The following is a 20,661-nucleotide window of genomic DNA, read 5'->3' as shown; positions in this document are numbered from 1 at the left end:
AAATACGTCACTTCCTCTCGGCAATGGACATCCGCACGTGTTGAAACTGCGACTGTTTACAGTACTTGTTAATTATAGACTTTCGGTAGCACCATAGCACATGCCGACGAAATACACTGATCGTAAAGATACATCCTCTTTCAAACTACATTGATGCCGAAAGTGAAAAAATCCAAAGGCGGCGGCGGAGGAGGAGAGACGAGCGGAGGAGCGATGCCGCTGGCTGACCAGATCCTGCAGGCAGACACGATGCGAGTCCGAGGCCGGGTGAAGAGCAAGGATAGCCGAGCGGAAAGCGAGGACAACTACGTAGACGAGCGTCTGTCTCGGAAGATCTTAAAACAGGCACGAATTCAGCAAGATGAGCTTCAGACCGAACATGGCCTGGTACCAGAGAAGAAGAAGACACCCGTCACTGTCCTCGGTAATGTTGGAGGTCTGTCCTTCTCAAAACATGAACCTCATCCATCTTACTGAGAGTCTATGAAGTAATGTTTTACATGAAATGCATTGAATTGAGAGATATGTGGATGGAGTTTTCTTTGTCAGGGCTTATCTACGTATCTACTGTACATTTATGCACAATTGTAGTTAATGAGGAAGTTCACAAACTTGGGAATAATTTGTAGTTTTACAGGTTCAACATTTATTATACGGAAGTAGAACATACTAACTGGAATTAGTAAAAGAAACATAGATAAAGCAGGAATATTTTATTAAAGGAACAACTTTGACACAAAACCGTCGTCTAGTGAACATGTTGAATGTTTGATGGTGTAAAGCCCCAGATGATCAACTTCATCAAGGGACTTCACTTAACTAGTGTGTTTCTCAAATAGTACAGTGTAATCTTATTTACCATCTTGTAATACAACCGTAGGGCCTGACACTCAGGATGCAGACTCGGATGAGGAGTGGCCAGCACTGGGAACGTCGGGTGGTACTGATGACAACAATGCTGTGGTCGACACCGAAATTGTTGTTGACCCTGCCGATGAGACGGCCATGGAGATGTTTATGAATAAAAACCCACCAATGAGGCAAGCTGAAACATAATCCTGGCTTTATTTTGAAACTAGCTTTTGAGTTTGAATTGTAATGCTGCACAACAGGAGCTCAGTTTTTTCTTTGAATGCTTAACTGTGTTTTCTCTTTGTGTTCTTTGTAGACGGACCCTAGCTGATATCATCATGGAGAAGATTACAGAGAAGCAGACTGAGGTAGGGACAGTGATGTCGGAGGTGTCCGGGCGTCCAATGCCCCAACTTGACCCGAGGGTAATAGAAGTGTACAAAGGGGTCAATAAGGTGAGTTATATCCGTCGACTTGAAGTGAATAATTTTAGTGCCTGAAAGAATGTGTAAAGATCTCCTAGTAAGCAGTTAAATGATAGTTTACATTTATATTCTTTTGTTTCAGGTTCTGTCTAAATATCGCAGCGGTAAATTGCCAAAGGCTTTTAAAATAGTCCCAGCACTTTCAAACTGGGAGCAGATTCTTTATTTGACTGAGCCTGAGACTTGGACAGCAGCTGCCATGTACCAAGCAACACGGTGAGTCTCCAGATGGGTTTGTTTTGGGCTTTACACTAAGTAGGTTATCTTATTTACTGCAGATATTTCAACATGGTACAAATTAAGTGTTTTTCTCCAATGCTTTCGTTATAGAATCTTCTCATCCAATCTGAAAGAGCGAATGGCTCAGAGGTTTTACAACTTGGTGCTGCTGCCCCGAGTACGGGATGATATAGCAGAGTACAAGAAACTCAACTTCCATCTCTACAGTGCTCTGAAGAAGGCCTTGTTCAAACCAGGAGCGTGGTTCAAAGGTGAGACCATTTTAATGGACATTTAGTTTTAATTTAGTATTTTTTTGAGAATGCAAAGAGGTTGACATTAGAGCTGGCATAATTGTGGAACCGAAAATGATATAAAATACATTTCTATTTGTAATGTAAAAATGACCCTATTTTTTGGCTCCAGCTTCTTAAAGCTGTACCGAAAATGTAGCCAGATCAGATCAAAAGATAATAATGTTAAATAAGTTAGTCAATGCACTGACAGTATTCATTTCAAAACAATAGTTTAGGCTGTTCAAAGTCCTCAACTCCGACTAGCGACATTGATATGCTTGGATATGTTGTGGTGGTGGTAATGACGTGGGTGAGATCACCAGCCAGCCAGCAGCCATGTGGATGTGCAGCAACCACAGCCAGCAACGCCGCAGCAACATGCAGAGAAAAAACAAGAGAGAGAGACGAAGAAAAAACTGAAGAGAATGAAGATTGTCTGATTTGAAAAACTGTTTTTTGTTTTAAACTGGATACAGACTTGAACCTTTAGCGTGACTAGCTGAGCGCGATGATTCTGGATTCTGATGAAGTTGATGCCCGCGACCACCAGATGCTTCGTGGACCGTCGTCGTATGGACGCGCGGTGTTGTGGGTGGTGCAGTACAAAAAAAGATGACATAGACAAAAACAGACAAAAAGCACGTGAACTTATGTCCGATGATGTAAAATCATTATGTCCTTATCACTTCACACAAATCACAAAAGCCGTGCTTTGATAGCTTGCATAATAGCAGCGCAGCGCTGGAGATCTGATCATGATTTCATTGTTCGATGTTCGTGTTCGCTAGTGTTTTTCTTTTTTTTTTCTCCCGTCCATGCGCGCGCCCGAACCGCGCCCGCGCCAGCGCGCGCCGCGCACGACGGCGCTGTAAACGCAACAAAACACAGACAGAAACGAGAAATGCTGCTGTGCTGCTGTGGCTGCGATATAGAGAAAGTGGGGGGGGTTTTTTTTTTTTTTTATGTCATATCTACGCGATCTACCGATCGCGATCGCCGTCGCCGCGATCGACGTCGATTGTATGGGATATAGATATATGTATTTTAAGGCTTGAGGCCATCCCAAGAAGCCAGCGCGTAGTAGAAGCTCGGATTGGCTGCTGAATTTTCAAGACTCAACGTCATAGTTAGCTTTGAGATGACAAATATAACTAACAAATGGCTGGCGCCCTGCGTTCGTTCACGACGAATGTTGACACAAAAAAAAAATAAAAACTGCTCGTGACTTGTTTTGACAATAAGCGGGTAATAAATATGATTTATTTGATGCGCCGAATGGATGTAGCATGTTGTTGTTTTGCACTACAGGTACCCTTTAAACATGAAAATTAGCGTACTTGTCCTACCTTACAATAAACTAGGTATCTTGGTTTTCGGGAAAAGATGAAACAAGATGCTTGATCACGAAGGTATAAGATATTATAATGGACCTAATAACATGTATATCACAGATGTTTTTATAGACCAAATGGTATATAAATGAATCAAGAAAAAAACAATAGATAATGATTATCATCATTTGATGTTGTAGCCCTTGTAGATATTATTCTATTGTTTGTTAAGTTGACTCCAGGTTGAAAGCATCATTTAGCTGTTCTCTCCGGTTGAAGGTTTCAGGCTCGTTTGACCTCTGACCACTCAACATCACTCCTGACTCTGAAAAGTATCTAGTTGGCTAAATTTTAAATATGCTGATTAAAGTGTTTCTAAAGTATTTAATATTAAAGACAATTCCCTGATTGTCTTTATGTAACCTGTTTTAAGTATCTCCGAGTCTTGGGGGGGATGATGATTACCGTTTGATAGATTCTTCATCAACAGCAATGTGAAAGCTGCAAAGTGTGTTACGCACTGAATTCATTAGTGTCACTCTTCTAGCTTTTATCAAGATTATAGATTTGGAAGGTTAACACATTTGTTATTTAACAAAGGACAAGCTGAAGGGGAAATCTAAATAGTGTTGAACTATAATAGTTACTGATGTGCCCTGCAGACCTGTAAAGTGTTGCCATCATGTTAGGCATTACTAGTTATTGTTTCATTGAATGCCCAGTGAATACTTAACTAAGCTCTAGTCACATCTGACCTTTTAAAAATAAAAAGTTGGTAAAGAGAATTTAAAAAATCTTGTTGCGAAGAAGTAATGTTTTTAATTTCAGCACTTTATTTAGAAATTGTATTTGGAGGACACTCGGAGGATTAGTTTAGATTAGTATCCACAGGGTAAATGACTCCATTGCAAACTCAAATTTAATTGGGTCAAATTATGCTTTTATATGTGTAGCATTTGTTTTGCCAATGATTATTTTTTCTTTAGTCCTTTGTGAACACACCGTTTACAAATTGTCCCAGTTTAATACAACTATTGTCCCCCAAATGTCTCGTATAAATAAATAAAAATACCAGTATGAGACAAAGCCACTGGGTGGCAGTGTTGCTCACCAAGACACTGAACTGTTTGCCACAGTGAGAGATATGACCTCAAGTGAATGTCATTCTCCATTAATTACCTTCGCATTCGAGAATGCGGAAGGTTATGTTTTGATCGCTGTGTATTTATTTATTTATTTGTATGTGTGTTATTCGCATAACTCAAAGTATTAAACCGAATCGCATGAAATTTGGTGGGATGATTGGTTATTATCCGGGGACCATTTGATTAGATTTTGGGATCGATCGGGTCAAAGGTCAAGGTCATGAAAAGGTACCAAAAAAGTGGCTGCGGCGAAGGTATGCGCTCTACCGAGTGCCCGTTCTAGTTCTTCTATTATTGAAGTTCATTTGGTTTACTGAATACATTGAAAATTAGATTAATGAAACTGAATACTTGAAGTTAATTTGAGGTTTTTTCATGTGATCACTGCACCTGGAGACTCTGAAATGATCAATGTTTAATATATATCATTGTTTAATATATTTCTCTCATATGATTTTGTGTATTATGTAAAAAATATATGAAATAACTTCAGGTGCACAGTTATATCTCATTCAGTTTATTAAAATGCTATGGATATTAGTATCTTTGTCTAAATCTGAATTGGAATGTTTCAGTTCATAAAACATTCTCCAGGCATTCCCTTAATGATCAATCTTGACAGAATATATACATTGTAAAATGAACAGCTGTTGGTTTAGGAATTAAGTACCGGGACAGTATGACTGTAAAAGCGGCCATGTATCCTACTTGATAGGAACACAGATGTACCTGAAAATATTTGTCACGGTAATTAAATCTTTAATTAAATACCTCATATATTTTGCCTCGTCTGTCACACAGGTATACTGATTCCTCTGTGTGAATCTGGGACATGTACTCTGAGGGAAGCCATCATCATCGGAAGCATACTCACAAAGTGCTCAATCCCTGTGCTCCACTCCAGGTAATGTTTCCTTTTACTGATGTCTGACCTGCAGACCGATGTGGCATCTCAGCGTTAGCTGTAGGATTCAGCCTAGTGTTGGTGTTGGTAAGATACGTTAAGATTGCATTACATGGGAGGTTGTATAATATACAAAATTGTTCTTGTCTTTCAGCGCTGCAATGCTTAAGTTGGCAGAGATGGAGTACAACGGCGCCAACAGCATTTTCTTGCGCATCTTGCTTGACAAGAAATACGCCCTGCCTTTCCGTGTCCTAGATGCCTTGGTGGCCCACTTCCTGTCTTTCCGCAATGAAAAACGCGTGCTTCCTGTGCTGTGGCATCAGAGTTTACTCACCCTGGCTCAGCGCTACAAAGCTGACCTGGCTTCCGAACAGAAGACCGCCCTGCTGGAGCTGCTCAAGATAAAAACGCACCCTCCCATCTCTGCAGAGATTCGCAGAGAATTGCAAAATTCAGGGGCGAGGGATCTTGAAATTGGGCTCCCCGTTACTGTTGAGATGGACTGAGGAAAAAATGAACTTCTTTTATTATTCCTGACCCTCGAAAAGACAGTTTCAATGATGTCTGTGTCTCAGGAGCTGTAATTATGTCCCTCTTGGATACATTTGCACATTGAAAAATCAGTTGTGATGCAGTTCCTGAAATTTCACATTAGGAATTGCTTGGCAATACAAAGACTGATTTTTGTATTTGTTTGATTGAAGCAATTTTGTTGTTTTGAAGCAACGATTTTTGTTATACTTAACAGTCAATTAAAAGGTGGTCAGGGAGGATGTGTTTTTTTTCTTTCTTCCGTTTTGTTTTCTTATATGTTACGGTGATATACTTTCAATTCAATTTTCAATTCAGTTTATTTTGAATAGCCCAATTTCACCATTTATATAAAAGATAAATGGTGAAATACTTTCTATGTGCAGCCTGGTTTTAAAAACATGTACATTACTTCTCTTGCATCTTAGTTTTTTCCCCGAACATATTCAGCCATCTGTCAATTTAATAAAAAAATGCTTATGTTGAATTGTATCAGAAAATATATACTCATTCATTTAACACATTTTGAAAGTAATACAACAACTATTTTTTTATTAAACAATAAAGACAACAATAAGCAAAAAGTCAATACCTCAAATGTAAATTCAGTATTTTAAGGAACCTCTTCTTCATGAGAGTTCGCCCAAATATCAATCTACTTAGTAAGGTCACGTTAGACAAGCTAGACTTCTCTCCGGACAATAGTTCCTAAACTAGCTCTAGATAGACCTGAACAGTATGTTTAAAAAGAAATTGGGGTGAACTGTCCTTTATTTTTAAACACGAAGTTGTGCATTTTTAATTATAACAAGGACAACGTGTTCCTTTTCAGCATCATTGGTCAAATTAAGTTTCTTTCGCCAATCAGAAAAAATAAATGTCCACCTGAATTGATCTGACAATAAGTATATATTCTACAGAGCTGGAGCCCATAAAGTTCAGGTTAGATTTTTTGTTTGTAAACCTGGATGAAACTAATCCAATCTAGTCCCGACGACGTTCCCTTGCTATTTAAAAAGGACTCTTTTAAAGAGAGTTAGCATAGCTAGCTTAACCCGGTTAAGTGGAGGACGCCATTTTGAAACGCTACTCGATTTAACTTCGTCGATGGATCTTTATGAGGACGGGAGGCTTCAAAGTGGACACACACACATACACGCCGGTGATACGGAGCGGGACGTGGTTCACCGGTCGGGCAGCGACCAACCCGTGACCGGGGACCTCCGGACACTGCGCAACCTAACGGCCTTGGAGAAGAGCGGCCAGGTGGCGCCATGCTTTGAAAGAGTCCAGACCGACATCGAGCCGCACATGCGGAAGATACTGGCCGTGTGGATGTTTCAGGTATGCGAAGCAGTCGAACTGAAAGCATCTGTTATCGAACTGACCTGAAGTACAACATGTGGCCGTTTTGTAGGTGTGTGAGGAGCAGAAATGTGAGGAGGAGGTGTTTCCGCTGGCAGCGCACTACCTGGACTGTTACCTGAGCGGTTTCGCTGTTGAAAAGTCCAACCTGCAGCTTTTAGGAGCTGTTTGCATGTTCCTGGCCTCCAAAATGAGAGAGACTGTCCATCTGACTGCCAGCAAGCTTTGCATCTACACAGACTACTCTGTTTCAATCTCGGACATCCTGGTAACTCTTTTTTTAATTTTTTGCAAAAAGTACATATTGCATTTGGGATCCAATGATCGCATCATAAGCGTACACCTCATTTGACTGTTCCCTCAGATGGCAGACTGGCTCTGTTGTGGTTTATAATTCAGAGTGTGACTGTAAAGGCCCTTTAAAGGTAGAGTGTGTGTTGCAGCAGTGGGAGGTGGCCGTGGTCTCCAGGCTAGACTGGTGTCTGGCGTCTGTGGTGCCCTCTGACTTCCTGGAGCCAGTGCTTCACGCGCTGCCCTTGGTTCGGCCCCAACACCTTCCGAGCATGCGCAGACATGTTCACTCCTATATTGCTCTGGCAGCCACTGGTGAGTTACATAACTGGGCTACCAGAATGTGAAATGTACATTTTCTTCCCACAATAAACACAGCAGAAGACGATATGCACTGGCAATGGATTCACATTGTGTACAAAATATATATTTTACCATATATTTTCTTGCGTTCTGTACTCTATTGTAAATCTATTTTATTACTGTAGTAAAAAGTAATGCAGTAAAAGCAGATATTTGATATCCATTGTTACTGACATTAAATGACTTTCTACACAGGGAACAATGAACATAAAGCAGCCATAACTTTGGTTGTGATGTGTCAGCTGTTCATTTTGGAGAGCTGAGTTTGTGTAGTCCTGTATTGTCTCCTGTGAAAGACCTCCGTCCGACCATTCAGCTGGCGGATTTCCCACGAATCTCTGGTGTTGCCCGAGGCAACAGGTTACGGAGATACCGTCAGTGTGTGCGGTTTTAGACAGACTGACATTTCAGTTCATACAATTGAGACAATTCATAGGTTTCTATTATTGTAACTCATTCTAAAAGGTGTCTCAGCATGGATTGAATGTCTGACTCTTTATCTCAGCGTGTCTCCTGCCTGAAGCAATTAGGATATTCTACCAGCTTATCATGTTTTGGGAAATGTCTTCTTTTGACTACTAGCTTTTGTCCATCAGGGTGTGTCTGCTACGGTGGGATCTGTTTAAATGTGTACAACGAGCTTTTAATGACATTCTCACTGTTGCAATAGGCTACAAGTACTTTAAGTGAACTGCAAGTGGCCATCGTAGTTATGAGATATGGTGCTAGATGTGATTCTTTCAATATTTTGAGGCAGGGATCTTTGTCTCTTCTCATCAGACTGCAGGTTTTCGGTGTTCTTGCCCTCCACCATTGCATGTGCCAGCGTGAGCATTGCCATGCAGAGGCTAAAGTTAGTGGACGCTGCCGTCTCCTCTGATTCGGTGATGACGTTTTTGGCCAACCTATTGGTCATTGATCTGGTATGGGTAATGTTTAACTGACATTTTTAGATAGCATCTCTTTGACTTTGCCCTGTCGCCGGCATGTTTGTGATCATTTTAGAAAGCTGCCTGTTTAAACAGTCTTGAGAAAAAGTCAGATGTATGTTTAGAAGAGCGACCATGCACATCATTGGTCAAGAGCCAGAGAGTCTGTCCATGACCCACTGATTAACCTACGGTTGTTTCCCCCCTTGATCTGTCCCTGAACAGAGCTCCGTCCTCCTCTGCTCTGACACGTTAGGGAATGTGTTGGAGCTCAGCCTGCCCTCTTGTTTCCAGGCCAGTGTTTGCAGATCAGGAGCTCACAGGTCAGAGATCAGCTGCACCCCTGCTGACTTTCAGGATGTTGGATTGACACCAGTGACATCTAAAAACACTCCCTCACATTAATGGCTACATTGTAAATTGGCAGCCATTAAACAGAACAATGCCATCACTCTGTAATCTCAATTGTTCTTGGCAAGTTGATTCTCTGCAACATGTCGAGCCATTACAGTTTGAGTTTTGTTTCAAACATCCATCCTGTTGCCGTTTGTTTAAAGTGTTATACTTGGCAGCTTTAAAATATAACACATTAACTTATCGTTGAATTTAACTTAATCCTATTTGCAATTTTGCACATTTGAAATGTTATGTATTCTATTCATATGTATTGGCACTTATCTGGATTCATTAAATAATTTAACAGCTTTATATCTGAACATGTTACATTTGAATAAATGTTTCTGCATATTTAACAATTTAATTCCCTTGTTGCTTTAAACCAACACTGTTAAAAGACAAAACATCATTAGCCAGTATTTGAGTTCTCAGTTTTCTTTTTATTGATGTCCTCTTCCCGGTCATAACAGCATGGCAGATCAGTATCATATAAATAATTAGCCCCATGACTTGAGCAAACATGTTTTTTCCTTGATGTATAATAAAGATAAGAATGTCTGGAGGGGAAGTGATAAAATGCACTTCATATTGTAAAAGAAAATGAAAGGTACTATTTTACACCCCTCTTCCTCTGTAACACTTGAATAATAAACCAGTCGTCTGTGACATTAGAAATAAAATGACAAGAACTTCCAGTTGAAATCACTCTTTGTGCTTTTGTAGAAACTAAATTCCAGATTAGCCCCACAGTGTGGCAACAACATTACCATAAATAACAGGAGATAAATGAAGCAGCCAAGGACCGCCTTCTTGTAACTTTCATTATAAAAACTCAAAACCTGTCGTCTGGTTTGGATGGTCCGATGAAATGGTGCTCAAACTCTGGCTTGATGTTCCACTTTAAAGCCAGCTTGACAATCCAGTCAAGTAACTCCAGTGTGCAGACATTTCACACAGAAATCTGATTACCAGTGGGTATTTCATAAAGCAGGAGTAGGAACCAGATATCTTGTAAAACTAAATGATTATCATGAATGATTCATGATTTTACTTTTAAACCTGTTATTTAGGTTTGGTCATTTAAGGTCACCAGGATTACACCTAGGGCTTTAACAGTTAAATACTTTCCCATCTGAGGTGTATTGATATTTTAATACATATGAGCTCCATGACAACTTGGAAATTCAGTAGTACGGTTACATATTATACACAGCGTGCAGTAGTTAGCTGGGGCGCATTGTTCACTTTCAAACACCTCACCGTTTTCCAAATTTAAATCTGACTTTAAAAAAAGCTTAACGAGCTCCACCTGTAAAACTGCCACTTGCACACAGAGGTAAGGGCCACCTGTCCGTGAGCATAAGCAGGTTCTACTGGTTACGCTCCATGCGTCAGGTCACGATTGTTATTAAAGTCATTATCCAAACGAAGAATGAGTCATTTCAAATAACGACAAGATAATAAAAAAAGCGCTTAAGTCCCGGTTACAAACAAAGATTCTTTTGGCACTTGCTTTTGCATAAACAAAAAACTCATATTGACAAACCTACTCTTTGGTATCCATGAAATATAATTTTCCCCCACATCCTGAAGCACAATAAAGCTTTAGTATACCCATTCCAACATTTACCTGTGCGTCATTACTGTTCTCGTAGATACATTGACAGATGATCAGCTTTCACATCGCTAGAATCTTAAAGAGACGTTAAGTTTCACGTTCTCAAACTCTCCCGTCAACAATAAAAGACACCGACTTTATGGCTGTTCAAACAGTCGTCCTATTGTGACTGTTAATGTCAGTTTGGTTTATTGCCACCGAGATATATCTTAAACAAACATGTCACAACTTTGATATTGCCGGTTTTGGTTTCAGGGTGACTTTTTGCTTTAATTACACTTTTGATAATAGGCGTGAAAATGAAGAGCTCCCGATTCACCCACAGCAGCTCTCTTCCTTCTCCTGAGGATCTCTGAAATGGTTATTCTAAACTGCTGCATCATTTTTGTAAAAGACTGTGCAGTCAGGTTATTTTTAGCCAGTTTCTCAAACGATACAAATAGATCTCTATCACCTAAAATACAATCTTGTAAAATAAGAATTCTCCTCCTTTTTTGGTACTGTGCTGTTCCTGAAGTTCGCCAAAATGATTATCACGACAGTGTGCTGGTTGTGTCACCTCATGCACTTTGGCAAACAAGTCTTCAATAGTTTAGCAGGCTTAAGTTAGTGTCCTTCACCAATCAAAGGTCTTCAGCTTGCTGCAGCGCCTCGTGTAACCATGGCCTGTTTGTAGGCCTCGGTTACGTTATCACAGTCTGTGATAGAAAAGGAACTGTCGGCCACTCCTGCCCTGTAGCAGTTCCAGGGCCTGAGCGACCCATCACCAAGGATCCCGTCTTCCGTGATGTCCAGCAGGTTGTCCGCAGACACACATCCTCTCATGCTAGACTTGGCTGGTTTATCCATTCGTGCTGGAGATCCTACACGGTCTGGCAGATCCAGCTGGTCAAAGGACTCAGAAGACAGAATGCTGTCCTCGCTGATGGCCCCGCCGCCGCCGCAGGGTAAAGACGCTGCCAGCTGGTCCAGAGAGCCAAACTCCTGCTGCCTACCCGAGGAGAACTTTCCATTGCGCTTCAAGATGCCTTTATGAGTCGGTGCTGAAGGGCACTCTCTATTTCGTAGAGCCCAGCCAGAGTCACTGTTCTCGGGAGAGGAGGAGTAGTACCCTGACTCCTGCTCTGTTCTCTTCTTAAGGATACCTTTGCGAGGCAGCAGAGCAGCAGAAGGCGCATCAGCTGGTGGAGGCAAACCCAAAATGTGGTGTGGCTCCACTGAACCGACAGCCGGGACTTCACTCGTTGGCTTCTGTTTCACACTGTTGCGTCTCTTCAAAATCCCCTTCGAGGGGCGACCGTCGGTGCTGACTTCATGGTTGGTCTGGGAGACGTTATTTTCCTTTCGCGACCTTCGCAGAGAGCGCTGCCGGACTACATCCCCTCCACCGGCCTGTGAGCGGAGCAGGCAGCGCACCTTAGAGCCGTTCTCAAGTAGAGGCCTGGATGTACGGCGCAGCCAACTACCGACAAAGGCCAGCCCGCCAGAATGCGATGTAGAAGGAGAGGCCGGTGGAGTGGTCTGCTCCACTGGACTGCTCTTTGCCTCAACCAGTAATGGCTGCTGGTAGCCCCAGTTAAGCCACCAGTGTCCTGCAATCTCCTCTATTGTGGCTCTACGGTCAGGATTTACCATCAGCATCCATCGGATGAGCCCACATGCATCTGAGAGAGAGAAACGTACATCATTACATAAGTGTCACACTACAGACGTTAAAATAATGAGTCAAAAAATAGTTGCGCTGAAAGACTCACCAGAGGGATTGATGGGTTTACGATAGTTTCCAGTGCTGATCTGTTGGACCAATGCCTTGTGGTTGTTTCCATCAAATGGCATAGTACCATGAACCATAGTGTACAACAGCACACCAAGAGACCAAGTGTCCACCTCTGGCCCGCGGTATGGCCGGCCATTGACTATCTCAGGGGAAGCGTACAGAGGGCTTCCACAAAAGGTTTGAAGGTACTTATCACAATGGAAGAGGTTGGACAGCCCAAAGTCTGCGATCTGCAAGAACAACAAGTGGAAGTCAAGTCGGATCTGTTGTATCATTAAATTACTGCAGAGAAGAAACAACCATATGCATCTCTACAAGTCACCGTGATGAATAGTCAGCGTGATTTTAGAGATTGAATGCTGAAACAACTTTCCTTCACGAGAACTCGTGCAAGAAGCAAATCAATCTTCCGTCGTATACATATTACACATTACTTTTCATTACCTTTTGAAACAACCACCATCTGCTGCCATTTATAATCCAAACCATACAAATATTAAATACCCTAAAATGCAGCCTCTGTGTGTGTGTGTGTGTGTGTGCGCATGTCATATGCATACCTTCACATTGCCGTTGCCATCTAGTAAAATATTTTCCAGTTTCAGGTCCCGGTGTACTATTCCATTCTGACAGGGAGAAAAAATAAAATAATTATTGAGCATAACAATTATATAATTACAGGCACATCAGTTTCCTGGACGTAGTCTATATATATTATATAAAAGGATTAGTCTTTACTGGGTCCGAACACGTTCTTTTCCGAGGGAAGTTTGTTTCTAGTGCATCTGCTCTGCCTCATTGTCCTCCACTCAGCAGGGGGGCATGCCTTTGAGTTTTCAAACATGCAGGTCAACTATTACGTACTAACACCACTTGTAGCAACAGACACATTGTTTCTAGGTTGTGTTATGTAGCATGTATTTATTGTAATGATGTAGTCATGAAGAAACTAATGCGTGCAGTTTTTTTAACTATTGACTGAATCATTCAGCTTTTCCAATGACCTTTCTGATTGTTGTCAACGTGGAAAATTAAATATTTAACGAGAGATCAGCAATTAAAAAACCCCAGATGGGTAACACAGAACAGGGCAAGTCACTCTGTAAATACAGCCCAGCAAACACTTTAAAAAGGATCTGCATCGTGCTGAACGGCCACACTAAAACTAAAACAGTGTGCTGTAAATGTTTGTAATTACCCAGCAACAATGCATTGTGTGTGTAGATCTCTTCTATCCCATCACGCCGTCATTAAGAGTGTGTGTTTGTTGGGACGGCTGGCCTTTAGCCCTGACGCTAGCTCTCTGCAGACCAACTGCTCATCTCCCCCTGCATCATTCTCACAGCCTCCCTGTTCAGACCAGCAGGCTCTGTGAATAATGCCCATTCTGTTACTTATGGGGTGCCGGCGCTCTGGGAAAACAACGAGCGGCGCAACTAGTCTGAGTGGACTCTGCGTCATTAGCCCTGACGTAGCAGCCATGCGTAAATAGGGCTCCAATAAACAACTTCATATCTTGTGTGTGAAGGCGTTGGACTGAGACGGACTGCCTTACCTGATGGCAGTAGTGCACAGCTGATACAATCTGTCTGAAGAAGTGCCTGGCCTCCCGTTCAGAGATGTTCTTCTTGTCACAGATGTAGTCGTACAGGTCTCCTCGGCTGGCGTACTCCATCACAATCACTATTTTGTCCTTGTTCTCAAATACTGCAAGACCAAAAAACATGACACTTTTATTAAAAGGTTTCATATCCAACTAATCAGCCAAAAGGGAGCTACATTAGATAATCTCGACAGTGCCTGCTTTGAAAAACGATTATAGATCTTCCCGTGAACTCCTTGTTCACTCCGATTAGATACGAAGAAACGGGGTCCCATGATGACCGTATTGCTAACATGCACTGAGGTGGACAAACACTGACCGATGACCATCAGGCGTGAGGGACACGAGGCCCTGCACATTTTGATGCAGCGCTGTCGGGGTATGACAGGACGTCAGCGCTAAAGACTTGCGTGACCACACTCTGAATCTCCAAACAGGCTGATTGAGTGTCGTCTCTTTCCAGGTGTCACGTTTCACTTTGCATGGAGGAGATCGAGTCAGCTCTGAAATGCCGACGATGAAAATAAACCCAAACGCAACATTTTGAATAGTGTACCTTCATAGATGGTGATGATGTGCGGATGGCACAGAGAGGACATGATCTCAATTTCTCTGCGAATATGAACCAGGTCTTGCTCATCCTTTATCTTCTCCTTTCTGATCGACTTTATCGCAACCTGAAGACAGAAGAAATAAAAGAGTTTGACTTTCAGAATATTGCATTATACTTTGATTGCTTTTTTAGAAAAGTGAGATTGCTTCCAGAGACTAATCAATAAAACAATACAGCTTGACAGTTGCTAGGAGAATCAAATTGTTACTTTAAAGCAAGAGTGTAACTTTTGATGAACAGCAGCTGCTGTGGCCTTAAGTGACAATTGCAGGAAAATGGTAAATATTAAAAACACAAAGGAACAGGAGAACAAGTTGAGATGAGTCTTAAGAACTCAGTAAACAGACTGTAATGTCAGTTATTTCCCAGTTTGCCAACATCAGCCACCATAAGCTCATACAAGACCAAGGGAGGCGGCAGCAGCAAAACCAACGAGTGGATAGAAATGGTGTATTTCCCCCCCACTTATGATACAACTTTACATTTGTAAGAAGAATGTGTTTATCATTTCAAGAGTTACATAGACTCGCTTTACTGACAACACATTAATACAATGATCAGTAACTGTGCTGCTTCAGTAAATAAATGTACTATATTAAATTTGAGCAGAACAAGTGCACAAAAAAAGAACAACAAGTTTATATGAATTTCTGTCCCTCTGAAGCTCGTCCTATTGAGAGTAACAATGGGCAGCGAAGCCTCTGCCATGTTGCTTCTAACGAGGTGGAGGAAATCGCTGGTCTGTTCTGCCGTGAAGAAATATATTGTCTGCTGGTATTTCTGCGAGACTTGAGGAAAAAGTCAATTTAAATCTGAATACCATCTGTTGAGGACTTTTCACATACAAGCTTCGAACACGTCTGAATACATGTCGTTGTGTTGCGTTTGTCTAAACTCAGATGCCTGAGATTCCTCTGTGCACAGAGTGCGTCATCAGTCCACCCCAAGTTGAAGGGTGCCATGAGGCACCCGATGGGCACGAGGTGTCGGGGCGTCCTCGTCTCCTCTCCAACCCTCAAGGCTACAGACACGGGGGAAGTGAGTAAAATGGCACGCCGTCATATCAGTTTCCACAGACAACCGTCTCCCGTCATGAGTCACCGTCTGGCCGCGATGCTCCTCCGGGTCAGCGCTGTATTCACGCTCCAGACCTTTTCCCGATTCTGGGTACTGTGGCTTCCTGCGTTTGTTTGCATAGCTGTCAGACGGGCTGAGCTCACACTCGTGATGAGTTCACACCCCTGTGCGGTATCTGCTGGTGCGTGCACAGCCCTTTCCCTCGGCTTGTTCCACGCAAGAAGCACCGGATTGAAATATCTCATATTTAACCCCAAGTTCCTCTTTCGGGTGTTAATGTTGCATAACTACCTGAACCAACTCACTCATATGTGACCCGTTTGGAGTGAAAAGCAAAAGTGCTCATATGGAATCGTCACACATCTAACTTGACATATTACATTTCACAAAAATAACACAATATACTTTAACTTACCAAACATGTCAATATTGTTAACCTAATTGACCAAACAACATTAGGTTATTTTAATTGGATATTTCCCAGTCATTCTAAGCTGCATGAAAACCATTAGCTAGCTTTGAAACAGCAGCTACAAATTAGAGCTTAAACAATGAATTGGTTGGTCGACAGAAAATCTGTAGAGGGACTCGATTCTAAGGAGTTTATGACTGGCCTTCATGATTTAATATACATCAGCTTTTAATTGGGTATGTTATAGACCAAGATATTTGTTAATCAGGATGAATACATTTAAATGTTACGCAAGTCTTTACTAGCTATGACATGTCTTCATTTTTAAATGGTGCAACCTGAATTACAAGTTTGAAACTCACTAATCAGAACATAGGAATGACTTTCACCACAAACTGAGTAATGGCTTCATGAAAAGCTGGTGGTGAATACACACAACATGCATGTCAAGCACTGTGCGCTGAAACCACCCACCTTAATGGGTATGTAATCAAACCTATGCATGTGGATAATGGGAACAGCTGTGGTGCCACAACGCATGCAAGATGAAGCCATCCTTTGTGTTGGGTCACTCCCTGGGTCAAGTGACATATCTCTGTCCATTGTGCTGTCAATGCTAACAGGCAGGTAGATAAAAACAAAGCACATGAATGTTTGTCTCATTTCCATTGTATGTCACGGCCGTTTGAGCTGAACTGAATTAAAAACATACATTTGGGCTCATCCGTATTTTGACGTTTGAACATGGGTTTGAGGCATGGTGACCAGGGAGACGCCTGCAGGGATGATATTCAGACACAAACACATACCCTTTAAAGCCGTCACGTCAGACCGTGTCAGAGCAGAGATGGGTGTGTGGACAACAAGGCTGAACTCGTTTACTGCAGGTACAGAAGGGGAATTCCTGAACAACTTCCGTGACTTCCAATGAACTTTTACTCATAACATCCATGACCTCTTAACAAAGAGCATTTCTGGTAAGCAAGACTTGGCAGTTGAGCTCAGCTTAGTGACACGACAAAGGGAGTTCACTCGGCCGAGTATATGTGTTTGTGTTTTTGACGAGACACTATTTCTGAAGGCATCTACCTGCACCTGCAACAAAATGCAGTTACACTGGAGTGTGGGTTTTGTTTTCGACAACTGGCTTTTAGTTTCTCTTAAATGTTGAATACATGATATTATGGAAACAAAACAAAAGAAAGCTGGTGTAGAACACAGTTTGTAATATGTAGAAAAACAAACTTAGTTGCCAGTTTCGTAAATTCAACTTGATAAACTGAATGCAATCTAATGCCAGAGCTCTGCAGTTAACCTTTGAGAAGGTTATAGGATTTCGTTTTTGTAAAAACTGCTTTAGAAAGTTGTTGGTTCAACTTTACGGCCATTTAAGCGGCTTTAGTTTGTGGTGCAGTTAAATTGTATTGCATTTACTGAAACACATCTATCAGCATTCATATATCCTGTTTCATCATAATGGATACAAATATAATCAACTGAAGGCATTGTAGCTACTCCTTTTAAAATGTTTATCTGCAGTCTGTTAGTTTACTTTCGATACCTCCCATTTCTCCTTTAGGTCACAGGAAACAGGAATCCACCTGAAAGGCTAGTTGTGGTTTCCTCTCCACCAAAGAAAGGCAGTAACCTAACTTTCCCGTTTTAAACTTCCTGCTTAGATTAAGTCACCAAGTCTTTCCAAAGAAACACCTCAGCATACTTCCTTTTAAGCCAATAGGATGTAACGTTGTTTGTGCAATGTTAGAGGAATCAATTGTGGCTTCAGTTTTTGTAGAATGTTCTCATTTAAGTATTGATTGTTTTGCCAAAAGATCTACTTTAATACTTGCTCAGATATAAGGTTTGCCAAAGGGGAAGCATTGGTAACTGGGAGAACATTCTTATAATTAGATACAGTTAAGTGTTATATAAAATGTATATTTAATTCACACAGACCTAACCTAGTTAACATACAAAGTGATACACACACTTCCTGAGACAGATGGTGATACAATATGTAGATGACTATACATGGATGCATTTCACAAGACATTAACACGTATTCAGTGATTTGACTGGACGCAATGTTCAGAAGACAGAAAGACATGCGCAACCTAAAACAAACTGATGTCTAATGTGTGCTGCTTTGCCAACTGATACAGCAGCAACAGACAAACTAGCCTTTTTTATTAGTTTACAATTTAGTGATCAATTCCTTACAGGGACACGTTTGAGGCCAATCCTGAAAGCTAAACCCTAATTAAAACCACATATGCGGACTACCTGTGTGCAGACGGTCTTCTAGAAATAGCCGTTTATCTCTAAACAACAGGTGGCGGGTAGATAGAGCCAACACAGATGTGGGCACTGTTGATCTAGGCATTGCACTTGGCTCACAAGTAAAAAGTGATAAAGGAATGTTGATATCGGTCCTTACCAGTCGACCGGATCGTTCCTTGGCCTTCTTCACTTTGCCATAGGTTCCTTTCCCGAGCGTCTCCAGGAACTCGTACCTGTGCTTCAGGTTGTGTTTGTGGTGGTGTCTCTTCACGGCTTGTCTCTTCACCGTCACCTGGGACGGAGCTTTCCCAACGTGAGGATTTTCACCCGGTGAAACTGCCCCAACAGACGGCTGTCGGTTTGACGGAAGAGGGGCAACATGTAAGTTCTGCATCCTGACACAACGTTGTTGTCTCTTCTGGCGTATGTTCTCAGATAAAGCGCATTCCTCCGCGCGGACCTCCGTTGTTGTTGTTGGAGCAAGTTGCTCCCAACTGTGCTCAGGTGCAATTCACATACACGTGTGAATATGAGCTGACTCCGGCTGTGCAGCAGATTAGTACAACTAGATGTTTAGGACCGAAAGCTAACGCGTGTGTGTTTAACTCGTCCGGAGCGCTGAGACCTTCCAGCAACAAGTAGCCAGCGCGCTGCGACACTAGCGGCGCTCTGAGCTCAGCCAGCAGCGGACACGTCAAATAGTCGAGGGGCGTTCCAGGTACACAGAGGAGCGCTTGATTTGTGACACCAGACGGCGCCGGAGTGTGTAAGCGCATGAATTGAGGTCATTTTGTTCTATTGTTACTTCCTTGTTAATGTCTAAACCAGTACTTGCAATTTAGGTTGTATTTAGTAGTTGATGAGACAACTACTAAATACCGTTAAATAAGTTAAAACACATATTGCAGATCTCAGCTTTTTGTGTGACTGTGGTTAGAATCGGTGTGCTCGGACATTTACAACAAGCGCACCACACAATGAAGTGTGGGGCAAATGTATTTTATACAGCTCTGCAATATGTAGTATAATGGTGTCCTGTAATTTAGTAGCATACATTAATGTACAGTATTTAGAGATCAGAGGTACTTGTACTTTACGTGAGTGTATACATTTGTACTGGTATACATTTGTACTTTACTCCAGTAAAATTCTGAGGGAAATACCACTTTTTACTCCACTATATTCATTTGACAGCTTTCGTTACTTCAGTTAATTTGACATACAAAACGTATAAGATTGTACAATTTAAAGAAACAAATAAATAGAAAATCTAGAAATCTAAAATCAAACTACCCAAATGTAATCCTATATGAAATCGTTGGATTTATATCATTGGGATATATTATAATAACATTGGGATATATTATAATAACATTTTAAAGGGCGATTATTTTGCATTGTGAGTACCTGTATTTTGGATGTATTAAGTTGTGCATGCTTTGCGTGGCTGTTTCTCCTTAAGAGGCATTTTAAATGCAGGATCTTTACTTACTAGTATTTTTAAATGGCAGTATTGCTACTTTTACTTAATAAACTAAAAGATCCCCCACAAATATAACACAGAATGACAGTAAACCAAATAAGAGACAACTATGCTGCTGAGATCGATAATACCATTTGTTTGATCATTCTTTCATTGTGAATGTATTTATTGATAATTGAACAGTTTACACTTTATTGAATTACGGAGGTCATTTCCCTCAATTATCTACTTGAAGAAAATACTGATTAATGAGAAGGAGCTTCTTTTCCAACCTAACTGTATATCTACCTGATTAAGAGCGGCTGGAATAACACAGTTAGTTGCATGCAATGTCAGAGAGATCATTGGTATCATCATGTGACTTCACATTATATAATTGAGTTTGCACAGACAACCAACTCCCTGTTAACAAATAGAGCATGTATCCACATGTTTGTCGACGAGAATAAAAGGCGTGGATTCTTTTATGGCTTATGGGTTGTAGAGAAATACAATTTTAAATTCTAGCGGACTTCATGGAGCTAGAATATTTGTTTGGGTCTTCAACCATTCATCCAATTGGACCTAAATGGGAATTCTGGTGAACTCAGAGAAATGCATTTGGGAAAAGAACATTATTATGTCATTACAGATGTAGGCCACTAGAGGTCAGCATGCATTCACCAATAACTGGATGTGGGTTGCCAGG

The 20,661-nt window shown here is 41.4% G+C and overlaps 3 protein-coding genes across 4 annotated transcripts; 2 read left to right on the top strand and 1 right to left on the bottom strand.

The window, feature by feature from the left end:
- Positions 1–6: 6 nt before the first annotated feature.
- bysl (bystin-like) lies at positions 7–6,253 on the top strand. 2 transcript variants are annotated; one of them, XM_056437102.1, is made up of 7 exons: positions 7–424; positions 881–1,040; positions 1,169–1,307; positions 1,420–1,553; positions 1,668–1,828; positions 5,130–5,232; positions 5,387–6,253. In XM_056437102.1, exons 1-7 carry the CDS (start codon positions 154–156, stop codon positions 5,739–5,741), a joined length of 1,323 nt encoding a protein of 440 aa, XP_056293077.1. In that variant the 5' UTR covers positions 7–153; the 3' UTR covers positions 5,742–6,253. The 2 variants fall into 2 exon arrangements, with proteins under 2 accessions (XP_056293077.1, XP_056293076.1); XM_056437101.1 differs by having other exon boundaries at positions 7–436.
- Positions 6,254–6,722: 469 nt separating this feature from the next.
- On the top strand, positions 6,723–9,430 carry ccnd3 (cyclin D3). The gene is made up of 5 exons (XM_056437115.1): positions 6,723–7,110; positions 7,184–7,399; positions 7,575–7,737; positions 8,566–8,708; positions 8,940–9,430. The coding sequence occupies exons 1-5, from the start codon at positions 6,874–6,876 to the stop codon at positions 9,117–9,119; spliced, it is 939 nt and encodes a 312-aa protein (XP_056293090.1). The 5' UTR covers positions 6,723–6,873; the 3' UTR covers positions 9,120–9,430.
- A 99-nt stretch (positions 9,431–9,529) lies between these two features.
- On the bottom strand, positions 9,530–19,130 carry nuak2 (NUAK family, SNF1-like kinase, 2). The gene is made up of 6 exons (XM_056437097.1): positions 18,648–19,130; positions 14,665–14,785; positions 14,061–14,212; positions 13,066–13,131; positions 12,483–12,735; positions 9,530–12,392 (listed from the first exon to the last, which is right to left on the bottom strand). The coding sequence occupies exons 1-6, from the start codon at positions 18,882–18,884 to the stop codon at positions 11,362–11,364; spliced, it is 1,860 nt and encodes a 619-aa protein (XP_056293072.1). The 5' UTR covers positions 18,885–19,130; the 3' UTR covers positions 9,530–11,361.
- Between the last annotated feature and the right edge of the window lie 1,531 nt (positions 19,131–20,661).

Source organism: Pseudoliparis swirei, chromosome 18, assembly GCF_029220125.1.
Source record: "Pseudoliparis swirei isolate HS2019 ecotype Mariana Trench chromosome 18, NWPU_hadal_v1, whole genome shotgun sequence".
Taxonomy (NCBI): Eukaryota; Metazoa; Chordata; class Actinopteri; order Perciformes; family Liparidae; genus Pseudoliparis; species Pseudoliparis swirei.
Note: the sequence above shows the minus strand (reverse complement) of the source record. Positions and strands in the feature narration are given on the sequence as shown.